The sequence below is a fragment of the Symsagittifera roscoffensis genome, chromosome 1 (assembly GCF_963678635.1).
Source record: "Symsagittifera roscoffensis chromosome 1, txSymRosc1.1, whole genome shotgun sequence".
Lineage (NCBI taxonomy): Eukaryota > Metazoa > Xenacoelomorpha > Acoela > Convolutidae > Symsagittifera > Symsagittifera roscoffensis.
In genome coordinates, this window is record NC_087062.1 from 53,002,741 (window position 1) to 53,016,218 (window position 13,478).

Consider the following 13,478-nt stretch of genomic DNA (forward strand, 5'->3'; position numbering starts at 1 on the left):
TTGTACCTTGCTTGTATTTATTGAATAGTTATAGTTATTGCTAGTGTTTTGACATGGTTTTTGAATGTCGTGCTTACTTTTTTGGTTGCGCAGACAATGCGGGCCTTTTTTTCATGATCAAGAGAGTTCGGGGCAAGTCCCGTCGATTGTCCCGGTGAAACCAGATGTCATTCCTGGATGTCATTCTTTAAAATGTTATATTCGACATCAGCACTGGTCATTTCCTTTGTTGCAAATTGACAAAAGCGGTGGCCAATTTGCCAGTTAATTTTTTATCAGAGTTGTTCCGTCGAGAACCTATGTACATTTTTAAACTTGAATTTTGGAAGGAATTAATGGGACAAAAGAAGTTATTGAGTTCAATTTGAAATTACTTTGACCTTGCTTTGGGTACCATAGATAAGGTCTCAAAAACACACATAGATTTACCAAAATTGGTCAAATTGGAGTTTTTGTAACCTAAAAATTTAACTATAATAATTGCGGCTGAAATGTCTGTTTACTTCTGAAGTATTGGATCTTCATTGAGGTTTGCTACGTTGTCTTTAAAGGTTTTTAGTTTGATCGTCTAAATTTGTGTGAAGAAAAACTACCTCGATTCTTTTATTTCCAATCTCGGAGCAACAGCAGAAACTGCTAAAATGCATCAGAAAATGAGAAATGGAGACCAAAAAAAATGGGGGCTAAAAATGGTGTTGACAAACGTACGGTTAGTGCGGTAACTTTCAGAACTGATGGTGACTTTGAAAAAATAGCTGCTAAATAAGGAAATGAATCGCAGCACATTTAAAACAATTGGCATCTATTTGCAGATTGCTTAATTAATCTAGTCCCTTCTGATTAAAAATACTACAACGAATGAACGCTTCCTGACTTGTCATTGAATTGTGTCAACGAATTCCTACAGCTTTCTGATAGAATGTTTCATTGTTTCGACTTTTGAAGAAAATGGAATATTTATGCTCGGTGTGGTTTTTTTGAGTCAATTTTCTCCGATCGAAATAAGTTTTACATAAAATTTTTTTTAACTCCACTGAAAAAATCGACTTCCTGAGTTCAAATTTAAAAAGACTTTTGAAATCGAATTTTTTTGTAAAGTTCTGGGGGGTTTGTAAATGGTCAAATTGGCTCCGTTTTCTGGACTAAGTTTTTTGCGCTTCGAACAGTTAATTCAAAAATTTGAGAGCGTAACGCGAGTTATTTATGCGTGTCGAATTGTCCCGCACAACAAAATCATTGCAAATTGAATTGAGGCTAATTTATCGGTCAAATTAATTTTGTACCACTTAAAATTTCACTCTTTGATATTGTCCAAGTTTATTACGGCTTGTCACTCAAAGTTGTCTCAGCGTCAACGGACTTTACAGCAATTTTTTAAATTCAGAGGCTAATATAAAAACGGAGGAAAAAATGGTGTTTTCTAAAAATTTGTCGGTTCAGAAAATTCAACGGAGCGTTTTCATAAAACAATAAAAGAAACTTACTTGCATTGAACTTATAATTGTCTTTCCTTACCACTCCAACTTGAAATAAAACGTGATGAAATTTTACAATTATAAAGTATTTATAAAATATTGAGTCTTCAATTGAGTAATGTCAAAGTTATGCGAATTTCCAAATGTTCATTTCTCATTTCATATCTGCTAATTATTTTAGATTTGTTCTGGTTCTCTGCAACTTCTCTGCAGATACTTTTTGCAAGTCTCTTTCTTTAGTTTTTTCTGTTGGTGGTATTCTCTAACGGGTTTGTTGATTTTGCAAAGTTTCGATGTCATTTTTTGTTGCCTCAAGTTAGGTTTGCAAACAGAACATTCCATTTTGCACTGCCTAGAGATAGTTTCTTTTGCAATCAAAACTATCTGCTCAAATAGTAATTCAAATTAGAAATGCTAGCATTTTGCAATCTAAACACTTGGGTTGGGTAATTGCCTATGGGTAAAATTGAATAAGGGCTTTGACTTTCAAATAAGAAACTAAATTTAAAATTTGAACTAAACAAATGGGTACGCCAATCGCCAACAGGCATTCATAGTCGGCCCTATGTTGGCATCAGAAGCCAAGATAATATTATTAATTAGAATATGTGTAAAGTCACATGAATATTCAACAAGAAATTTGTGCAAGAAATAATGAAATGGGTAAATCTATAATCTGGAATGTCACCGGCCAAACAAGATCACCAAGTAATTAATTTTTCTAATAAGAGACTCAGAATTGTGCGATAACTACGCTCATTGTAATGCGTTCTGTTGGTGTACGACTTATACTCGGGATTTACGTGCAATTGTCCGAAGTTCTTTCTAAACTTCTCCAAGAAGGTATTTAGGACGCTTACTTCAGTGTCACATGATTCTCATGGAAAAACTGACACAACTTGTATTTTCTGTTTGGGTCTTGAGCCAGTTAAGATCTTCATATTACGGGTAATTTCGCCAGCTCGTTTTGCGGGTAATCCTTATGATATGATCACATGCGTCTTTACCTCCGCACATAATAACAACATGAGTAAACTTTTGAAGGGTTTTCAAATCAATTCGGGTATGTCAGTTTGTAATTTTTATGCGCGAGAAACCAATAAATGTAATGTTGGCAATACATGCGTAGTGGGTATTGTAACAATTTTGTAAACAAATAACATACTATCGCCAATAATTACGATGAATTTGCCTTTTCAAAAGTGAAAACGATAACTGACTTAAATTTTCATATTAATTTTTCATCGTCTTTTAGTATTTTTACGGGTCGAAGACTGGAATTATACATTCCAGTCTTCGTTTTCACTTCTGCTGATCTACTGATGCCATCTTCAATATAGTTTAATTTCACTATTCCTCCTAAGTGAAACTTGTCGGTGAATATTTGTGGGTCAACTATCCATACAAGGTCTCCTTCATTCAGCTCATTCTTTGACTCTTTGAACTATTTAGTTCTTACTAAGTGCTTCGGAATATATTCCTTTTGAAATCTTTGCCAGATTTGATTTGCATTTGTTTGGGCTGCTTTCAGTTCCTGTGATACATTTGAGTAGATTCGACACATTTCTGACCCAGACGATCCAATCAAAGAATGATTTGGGGTTATCGCCTCATAACTTTCAATGACATCCGAAACGGGTGTAAGTTGTCTTTAATTTAAGATTCCTTCCACGATGCAAATTGTCATTCTTAGGATGTGTTCATTCATGTTCTGTGTTCCTAAGACATTATACATTGCTTTCTTGGAATTTCTCAAGTCTTTCCCAAACTCTTACAAAGTGTGGAGAATTGGGAGGGTTGAACCTCCACTCGATGTATCTCTTGGCCATTGCTTTTGTTGCTTTCATCTTTTCTTCAGCTGTGATGATCAAATTCTTCGGTTTGTCTTTTTCTATTGCCCTTATGCAATAAGCAATTGTATTTTGAAGTCTTTTGAAATTACTAAACTTATGCCAGACGACCAAATGTTCAATGATTGTAACTTTCAAACAAGTTTCTTCGACGACTTCCAATTCTACATTGTTGACCTTTAGTTTCTTTGGCCACTGATCTTCAATTTTTATCCAAGTCGGCCCATGTAGCCAAGTGCTATCGGATATCTGATTAATTGTCAGACCCCTTGTTGCTAAGTTTGCTGGATTTATGTCTCCTTTCACATGTCTCCATGAGTTGATAGTTGTGGTGTCTAAGATCTCCGCGACCCTATTTGCTACAAAAACTGGTAACTTCTTTTCGGAAGACAACCAAGCCAATACGGTACTAGAATCCGACCACATGTACACTTCGTTTACTGTGGCTTGGTGCGATTCGAGTATGTTGTTTTTGATTCGGGTAGCGATCACTGCTGCTTGCAACTCCTGCCTTGGTATGCTCAATTGCTTCTTTGGTGTCACTCTTGTTTTGCCAACAAAAGATAAACTTCTATTTGCATCTGCACCTGACGCACAGAATTATGCAACTCCTTATAAGCCTTCAAGTGCGCGTCTGCAAAACATGCAGGTCAGTTTGTTTTGGTACAAATTTGAAGTAGTTTCTTGGGATTTGAATATCTTTGATTTGTACGATTTCTTTTCTCCAAAACTCATATTCTTCTGCAATATCTTCAGGTATTATTATATTATCCTAATCCATCCCATCTTGTTTCAATAAGTTCTTCAAAACATTTCTGTTTCGAATTGTATAGGTTGACAAAAGTTCTAATGGATCAAATAATGAGGAAACCACGCTAAGAAGGTCTCGTTGAGAGAATCCTTCAACTGGTATGTTCTTCATTCGACATACTGCTTAAGTGTCTGAATCGGTCCTCCAACCGAGACCCAAAATTGGTGCTTCGTTTTCTTCGGCATTTTCAGACAACTCTTCAACGTTGCTTTGGAATTTTGTCAACTTGAAACCACCCCTTGACAAGTGTTTCTTGAGGTTCTTAGTTTCCAGTTGGTCATTTGATGAAAAGATGAAATCATCCATCTAGAGATGATTTGACAACTGATGTAAATTATCAATTTCAAGGGTTCGTGTTAGTGCATAGTTTGCACAAATTGCTGAACTTCTAGCATCAAATATGCGTCGATTGTATTTGTAAATAACAGTCCTTTCATTTTCAATTTCAACATCTGAGTATAGAAACTTCAGACTGTGAGTATCATTTTCTTTTACTTTGACAAGGAGAATTATCTGTTCAATGTCGGCTGTGAGTGCAACTGCTCCTTCCCGAAATTTGAACAAAGTCCCAACAAGTTTCTGCAACAAATCTGGTCCAGATAACAAGTTATCGTTCAAAGAGGTACCTTGATACTTCGATGCTGCATTGCAAGCTCTTCTAACTTTGCCTGGTTTATATGGGTGAAAAACGGGATGATGTGGTAGATACCAATTCTTTTTGTTATCGTTTTCTTGAATATAATTTTGAGACATTTTCTCGATGAAACCCTTTTTGAGATCCGCTTTGATTGTTTCGGTATATTTTTTCTTCGGTTCCATGTTTTTGCCGAGTCTCCGCTGCAACGATCTCAGCTTCCCAGTACACTTCCGTAGTTATTGGGTAACTTGATGTTGTTTTCTGTCCATAGAAGTCCAACTTCCCATCTTCCAATTTTGTCGTTGATTCGAGAATTTGTTGAGCTCTTCTTTCTTCTCCAGATAGCGACTCAACAGTTTCTCAGGAACCATAATTTTCTATGGCCCACCATTGTTTGCTTCGTGAGCTAGCTGTTCCTCTGCAAAACAGAACTAAGATTGTGCTTCGCAAATCCTAACTTGTTGTCTTAATGAACCACTTGGTGACCATCCAAGTGGTGTCTTTACTCCCCATGAGTCTCTTTTGTTTTGACGCTTATACTCAATTGGTCTTATCAGACTGAAATTTTCCTGGACAATCATCAGTTTCACTTCAGAGTGTGATATTTTGCAATTTGGTAAATCGACAAGTGAGGAAATCTTCTTTTGTAAATCTTGTGATCATAGCTGGTTGATCCAAGTGACAAATCTGGATGTACCAAACAGATAATGTGTTCTGGTTTTAGATTTCTGGTTGTCACTTTCACTGAGACCTTTTCATTGATATTGATCGCACTGTTCGTTCCAGAAAGTTCTCGTCTGCATTCCTTTGCTGAAAAATTCAACATTTATTTGAGACTTTTTATCAATTAGTGTCACCGTCGATCCGGTATCTTGCAAAGCGCAAGTGTTCACTGACTTGCCTGTTTCTGGGTTAATTAGTGTTACTTTTACAATCGAAAGTAAACCACTACTTAGGGGCATACTACAAGAGTTGGTCGACTATTGTTGCACATCTGTTCTGTTATCTCGCTTTTGTTCATATAACAGACGGCTGTGCTTTTTGTCGCAACCACTGATCCCACATGGACTAATTTTACAATCCTTGATACTATGTGTTTTGTTCAAGCATCCAAAACACAATCTATTTTTCTTCAGAACTTCGTATCTTTGTCTCACATTTATCGTTTTGAGGTCTGGACTGTTCCACAATTGGTGGATTCCTTTGTTACAGCACAAACATTGATCTGCGTTTTTATTCAGATGTTACTTGTCTTCTATTGTATAGGTTCTGGCTCTTCCTTGGAAAATACCTTGATTGTTTTGTTTCCTGGATCCAGTTGCAAATCTGGATTCACGACATTTTGCAATTAATTGATCGTGCTCTAAGGCCACATCAATCAACCATTCACTTAGTTCAGCACTTGGATCTGAATGTCTTCTTTCAAAATCAAAAAAGTCCTTTTTTTCAGATCAGGAGGGACCTTAGCGAGTATCACGTTGATAATTGCTGTTGCTTTCAAATCCCCGTGATATCCAAAGTTAGCAAGAATACTAACAAATGTAATCACTATTCCAGCGAACTTCGATATTTGGCAAGAGTCGTGCATCTTGATCACTGAAAAGTTATGCACTAACTTAATTTGAGAGTCAACTATGATGTGTGGCTGGCCATAATGTCTGTACAACAGTTTCCAGGCATGTTCGTATTGGCTGCCATCGAAGCTGAGTCCCTTTAGTATCTGCTTTGCTTCTCCAGATAGATGGCTCTTCAGATAGTAAATTTTTGGTGATGTTGGCGTTATGCACTGTAGCCGTGAACAATCCTGACCACTTCGGCCATTCCAATGGCTCTCCTCCAAAAAGTTGCATTTTTACTTTGGTAAGATGGGTTTGGTTAAACTCAGATATCTGAACTCGCTGTTTAGATCATCTGAGTATCTGTCCTGATGTCGATCTTCTTGTTGCGTAATCGATCCGATTTTAAATTGGTACTTCGAAGCATTCTTTTTCGGTTCGTCAGGTTGGCTGAGTGATTTTATCCAGTCGTCGGTGTAGTCTTTTTGATCCTCTTCGTCAAAAAAAACTAACTTTCTTGATGGAGATATGTGTCTACCACTCCTGTCCGGGACACAAATCGTTTATTTGCGTGATCTGATTGTTTGTCGGCAATCGACAAAGTCATGTTGCCAAGTTGTTAATTCAATCGCGCTGTTTCTTCAATATTTTGAATTTTCAATTCCGTTTTTTCTTCAGATTATTTTTTCAATTACTATTTGATTTTTCCAGCTCCAGTTGAGCAACCATCTCTTTGAGGCGGAGTACTTCTTCATCATTTGACTGGTTACTCGCGTGTGACAAAGTTTCCATGGAACCTGGTCTGTGACTCAATCTTGAACTGTATAGGGATTGAGCTGCTGAGGTACTGCCAAGCGCTTTGGCCTTGCCAGTATTCTCCAAATATTCATTGATTTCTTTGACGAAATCTTCAGAGCACTGCGTTTTTGTTTTGTTCACACTCTATCGAACGTGCCTCATTGCCCTGCTGGGCGTCAATTTCTTGTGCCTTCTTTTCAACGACGTTCAACAGTTTCTCAAATTTTGATTTCACACGACAGGATCTTCGTTTATCGTCGATCATTTCATTTAATTTATCTTGCGTCCTAACGAGCTCTCTTCGAAAGCTGTCCAGTTTTCGTCCTTTTGCCGCGTTCATTCGTTGGGTTTTCGCTTGCATTCTTTCGAGTCGAAGTTGTACTTGTCCTTCGATAGGACTCGCGGCGTTCGCTTCGAATTCTTCGCTTTCGCTTATCGTGTTTTTTGAGTGATATAAAAACGTAATTTTTTAAACAAAGGAAAGAAGAATGAAAACTATTTTAAATCAAACATTTTATTTGAAGCTAGATGAATTTCATTTATGAAGTAAGGGAATGAATGATTGGTTCCAAATATGAAATTTTTTGTGAAATAGGGAGTTCTCTAGCATTTTGGCCAACAGCAAAACCATTTTGGTGTGATTTTTAACTAATTACTTTGATTAATAGATATTAAATTTGTTATAATCCCTATGTTTTTCTATCAACTACCTCCTGCTACCAAGAAAATTTTACGGCTTGTCACTCAAAGTTGTCTCAGCGTCAACGGACTTTACAGTCAATTTTTTAATTCAGAGGATATTATAAAAACGGAGGAAAAAAATCATGTTTTCAAAAAATTTGTCGGTTCAGAAAATTCAACGGAGCGTCCTGAGTCAACTTATAATTGTATTTCCTTACCACTCCAACTTGAAATAAAACGTGATATAATATTACAATTATAAAGTAATTATAAAAATTTGAATCTTCAAATGAGAAATGTCAAAATTATGCGAACTTCCAAATGTTCATTTCAAATCTGCTGTTTTTTTTTGATCTGGTTTTCTGCAACTTCTCTGCAGATACTTTTTGAAATTCTCTTTCCTTAGTTTTGTCTGTTGGTGGTATTCTCTAACGGGTCTGTTGATTTCGCAAAGTTTCGCTGTCAGTTTTCGTTGCCCAAAGTTAGGTTTGCAATCAGAACATTCCATGTTGCTCTGCCTAGAGATAGTTTCTTTTGCAATCAAAACATATGCTCCTACGTATATGTGTAAAATATCTGCTCAAATAGCAATTCAAATTAGAAATGATATATATCATTTCATTCGCAATCTAATCAATTGGGCTGGGTAATTGCCTAAGGGTAAAATTGAATAAGGGCTTTGACTTTCAAATAAGAAACTAAATGACAAAATTTGAACTCAACAAATGGGTACGCCAATTGCCAACAGAGGCGTTTATAAAGTTTATAGATTTTCAATATTTTCTTTTTTCAAAACTCTTCGATATGAATTAAGGGACAGTCGGAACATTCAGGGCTTTGCCCTGATATAGGAACAGCCTTGTTAATTCTTTAATTGGCTGTCGGTAATGTTCTTGCATTCGTAAAAGCGTTCCTCTTACCGGTAAGATTTTGATATAGATAATTTACACATTTCAATTCAATTCTGTTTTCAATTCCGATAAAAGAATTGTTTTACGCAATGCGGCGGATGATTTCACTTTGGATCTGAAAAACTTGCGTTTTATTTTCTTTCATCATTATAAAAGATAAAAGATTTGTTTTTACGCAGTGCGGCGGATGATTTCGGTTTGATCTGAAAAACGTGCGTTTTATTGTCTTTTCTTATTTTCTTTCATCAGAGAATTACATCGTCTTTCGATATCACCAATAAAAACATAAACCAGATCTCTAAAATCTAATAGAAAAGGCTACCCAACATAGGAGTGAAAAGGCTACCCACCTTAAAATGAAGTGAAAAGGTTACCCAATATCAAAGTAGTTGGTTCATGGAATCATTTGCTAATTATTTAATGTCTATCACAGTCTGTCATGTCAGTCGATCAGAAATACGAAATCATTATTTCTAAATATGTAGGGATTGGCCTTTGGGGGACGCTAACTGAAATCCAAAGAACTTTGTTCTAGTCTTCAGCGTAGACTGCTTGGCCAACCGGTTTAGAAATGTAGGAAATTAGTCCCATCTTAAAATAAACTAATTATATTCTGCACGCTAACATCCTGTACTCCTAAGGATTTACGCGAAACATGGGGATGGCCGACTTTATCCTTGCGGAAGTAAAGCGAGACGGTGCAAGCGATTGTGTAGTATCTCCGTGGGCTGTTCGATTCAATACGCAAACGAGATCACCGGCCTTAAGCTCGCGCTCAGGTAGAGAGTAATTTTCTTGTTCTTTTTGGGAGAGATGAAATACCCCTCCGCCAACGTCACCATATAGCATTAGGGTACGGTGGGTACTTAATTTTGTGTGCATAGGTTATTTCATAACTGCTTCCTAATTGTTGGTCGAAACAATAATTAAATTTCGTCCTCAATCGGTTGAACTGTTTTCAGAACATGCATGAGCGGAGGGTGATTTCGTCTCTACGGCATGTTGGTAAGCTGAATTCTGTTGTAAAGCGCACTTTGTTTTTGTCGCGTACCAGAAAAAATGTTGGGTCCGGAGGCGCAGTGGAGCCGGAATCATCTCATAGATCCCTGAAAGCAGTCGCACTCTTAGGCGGTGCTGTAGTTGTTGGAGGTGCAACTGCCTACTACTTCTTTCCGGGAACCTTGAATGAAGTTGCGAAGCGGTTTAAGAGTGCCGAAGAGCTGAATGTTGGCGAAAAGTTGCCGAGAAATACAGGTATTGATGTTTTGAAGAACGAATCCTCAATTGAGAGAAAGTTTGAAGGAAAAAAGTATAAAGAAGAAAAGAGGAGCAAGAACAAAGTAGAAACAGATATTTCAAAGAAATTAGAAAAATTAGAAAAGCGGTTGAGTAAGTTTACTCGAGACGAGAAAAGGTTGTCCCAATCTTTAATGGAGCTGAGACAGAAAATTACTCCTGCAGCTGATTTCTCACACGAGGAATTTGTCTACCTTTCCGAAGAAATTGCTCAGCGATCTAATGAGTTGCAAGCGTGTGTACAGGCTGGTGAAAAGTGTCAATCGAGACTGAACAAATTGAAAAGGAATTGTGAAGTAGGGCAAATAGATTTGGTTTTGGATTACCAGAGGAAATTGGATGACAGGGGCAAGTCTCTGGCTGGTACATGTTCTATTATCACTTTCTCCGAATCAGAGTTGAATAATGCTGTCGGGCGACTGCATGAGTTGAAGGTCAGTTCAGTTGGCTTTATGTTCACACTCGGACTCGATGTTAGTTGTAGATAAATCGGTGTGTGGATTTGTTTAGAGCTAGTCGTTCCGTTGCGCTTAACGTTCTCTTAGACGGATGGAAAACAAAGCAATTTTTTAGAAATTGGTTGTAAAAGTGTTTTTTTTCTTGCTCAAACGATGTTTCAATCTCACAGTCTACCAATTATCTCTAATTTATTGGGTAAATTTTTAAAGACTAATGAACGAAGTGAGTACTCTTATATAGGTCTTAATGTTTTTTTTTTCAGGAAAAGTTTGTTCATGCTCAGTTTTGGTTTTTCGCGTTTTGACTTGTGATTTTTTTTTAAGTTCAGTGCATTTCCGTTGTTAAAAGGAAGGCAAACTCCACTATCGAACAGCAAAAGTGTAAATGTCATGGAAAACTTGATTGACTTCTAGTTTCGAAAGTGTATTTTAATGTTCAGATTTTCCAGCGAAATAAAAGTTTCGCCTATTGATCCAGTTTTCTTCCCAAATTGGGTTAGTTTTAACAAAAAAATGTCCATCATAAACTGTTTTATAAATTCAAAGAGCTATAACGCAATCTATTTTGTTCTTCATTACTCTTTTCCAACTGTCAATTAGCTATGTTTTAAATTGTTTGCAGCAGGATCAATCCTTGTGGGCGAGCGATAAGGTAAACTTAGATGAAATATCCTCTCAAGAGCTGTCCAATGCGTACAGTGAAGCTCAGACAAAATTGAAAACAATGCGCTGTCTTCTGATTAGTCAATTTTTAAATCAAGAGAAACATAAAACTGGAACTGGACTGTCAGGGGGCGTCACTAGTTCAACGGCCATGGTTAGTGATACACATCAGTATCTAATGTTTTATGACATAATAAAAGCAATATATCAGAGCGAAACTAGCCTACGAGTTGCGAACTTGTGGGATCTCAGGCGCGAATAAAGACTTGTAATTGTGGCAGATCAAAGTCAGTATCACAAATTCTATCTTTGAATGACAATGTTTTTTTTTCGCTAAATATTTTGTTCATTTGCTTAGAACGAAGACTTTGATAGCGAAGTGGAGCGCAGAGTAATTGAGGAGAGGAAGTTAGTGGAGGCTGCCATGGACAGTGAAAAAGAGCTCATCCGAGCTCATTATGAGGCGAAAAGGGCAGAGGAGCTGGAGGAATTGAGGAAGCAACACGCACAGACACTTTCACTGTTCTCCGCCAAGATCCGGGTAAGATGAGCTTTAAATTAAAGCACGATTGTTTCTTTCAATGTGTTTAAATTAAATTGTTCTATGCACTTGATTTGATGTAATTTGCTATCATCTGATTCAGGGAATAGAAACAGCCGTAGAAAGCAAGGCTGACTCACAGAGGAAGGCATTGTACTCTCACTACATGTGGCTCGCGTCCGAGGCATTCAAGTAAGACAAAAATGCTGCTGTTCCTATACCTCCTTATGTTGTTTAGTTTCTCATTTTTTTTAAAGTTTTTTTAGATTAGCTGAAATTGAAGTGAACGATAAATTTGATTTCATATTTGAATGTTTCAGAAATCAACTGTACCGCGAAGTCAATGTCGCATCTGAAGATGCAAATGAACTAGATGCTGAGCTGCTGCCTCTGCATCAGTTTCTAAGGAGAATCGAAATAATAAACCACTCTGAAAATGAACCTCTTGTATCCACAGTTTTGAGTTCATTGTCCCCAACCGCTCGCTCGAGAGGAGTGTACACTGAAGATATGCTAAAGTGTAGATTCCAGAAGGTATTCAAAACCTCATTCAGACTGGGAAAAGTTGACAGCTGTGAAGGAAGAGATTCGCTCTACAGTCATGTGTTGTCCTTGCTGAGATCAATGTTTTCCTTCAACAGTGTGGGTTCAACGGTGGTTCCTACAGATTTGGATGTTCACTCGTGCGACAACTACAAATTGTTGGGATATGCAAAGGTGGCCTTGGATAGAGGCGACGTGTCTCTTAGTGTTAAACTGTTAAATAATTTAAAAGGTATGAAAATTTGTTGTTTAAAATGGTAGTTCATCGTAATTCTGCTAGGGGATAGTAACGAATAAACAAAAGTTTTCATTATTATAAGAGTATTACAGGAACACTATTCAATAGTGTTTCAGCTAAGTAATTTAATTTGATTCAAAAAAATAATTGACTAGGGGTTTTTAATTCAGTTCAAAGAGCAATCAACGCTTGAAATATCGTATCGATCTATTAAGTCAACGTGATGTTCCAGGGAAGCCAGCAGAGGTGGTGCAGGACTGGGTGAGGGAAGCACGTCTGTTTCTGGAGGCCAAACAGGCTGCCAGGGTGCTCTCACTGTTCTCAACTGCCACAGGATTTGCCACCCAACCACTTTCGTGATTGTCTTGAACTGAAATGTCACTGAACTATATTATAGTGCTTTTTAAATTGAAAGAAATCGAATTGCACTTGCGTGAGAATAAAGTTTAGAATTTAATATCTTCAAATACGCTATGATACTGGTATTATAAAAAAAGTTCGTCTTGTTAGCTGAGCGTTTTAAGGAATTCAGTGAAGGACGGTGTCCCAGAATATCGTAACATACAGAAGCGGATCTAGGATTTTTTCTGATGGGTGGAAAACTAGAAAGAACCAGGCAAATTTTTGGAAAAAAAAACATTTCAAATAAGGCGTTTTGGGGCTTTTTTTGGAAAATGTTGTGCATTTCAGCGCACGCTACCGTTCAAATTATTATATATACCCCTGGTAACATACATGGAAGAAGTAATTAACATCCTGCAAGTTCTTGTGTTAATGAAAGAAGTAATGAAACTTATTTTGGTTTGTTTTTTTTTGAAAAAATTTTGGTTAGACGCAATTAGGTGTTAAGCTCGTTTCAAGTAATAATTATTTTTTCAAAAAAAAATTATCGAACGAATATTGATTTTTTTCGGATTCGTGGTTTTCGTCATAGTATCTGTCGGTTCATTCTCCGTTTTTCTTAAAATACCATTTATCTTATCTGGTACGGCCTTTTATCTGCTTCCTTTCTAAAGCGTG

The 13,478-nt window shown here is 37.0% G+C and overlaps 1 protein-coding gene across 1 annotated transcript; it reads left to right on the top strand.

Moving 5' to 3' along the window:
- The first annotated feature begins 9,673 nt into the window (after positions 1-9,673).
- Positions 9,674-12,936, top strand: LOC134856797 (MICOS complex subunit MIC60-like). The gene is made up of 6 exons (XM_063873076.1): positions 9,674-10,449; positions 11,096-11,290; positions 11,495-11,677; positions 11,781-11,869; positions 11,998-12,452; positions 12,691-12,936. The coding sequence occupies exons 1-6, from the start codon at positions 9,685-9,687 to the stop codon at positions 12,816-12,818; spliced, it is 1,815 nt and encodes a 604-aa protein (XP_063729146.1). The 5' UTR covers positions 9,674-9,684; the 3' UTR covers positions 12,819-12,936.
- Positions 12,937-13,478: the final 542 nt, after the last annotated feature.

Bases quoted from the DNA above. Each gene is read 5' to 3' on its own strand.
- LOC134856797 (XM_063873076.1), top strand. From the start codon at position 9,685: ATGCATGAGCGGAGGGTGATTTCGTCTCTACGGCATGTTGGTAAGCTG. The intron at 10,450-11,095 runs GTCAGTTCAGTT...AATTGTTTGCAG, and splicing joins GGCGACTGCATGAGTTGAAG to CAGGATCAATCCTTGTGGGC. The intron at 11,870-11,997 runs GTAAGACAAAAA...TGAATGTTTCAG, and splicing joins CTCGCGTCCGAGGCATTCAA to AAATCAACTGTACCGCGAAG.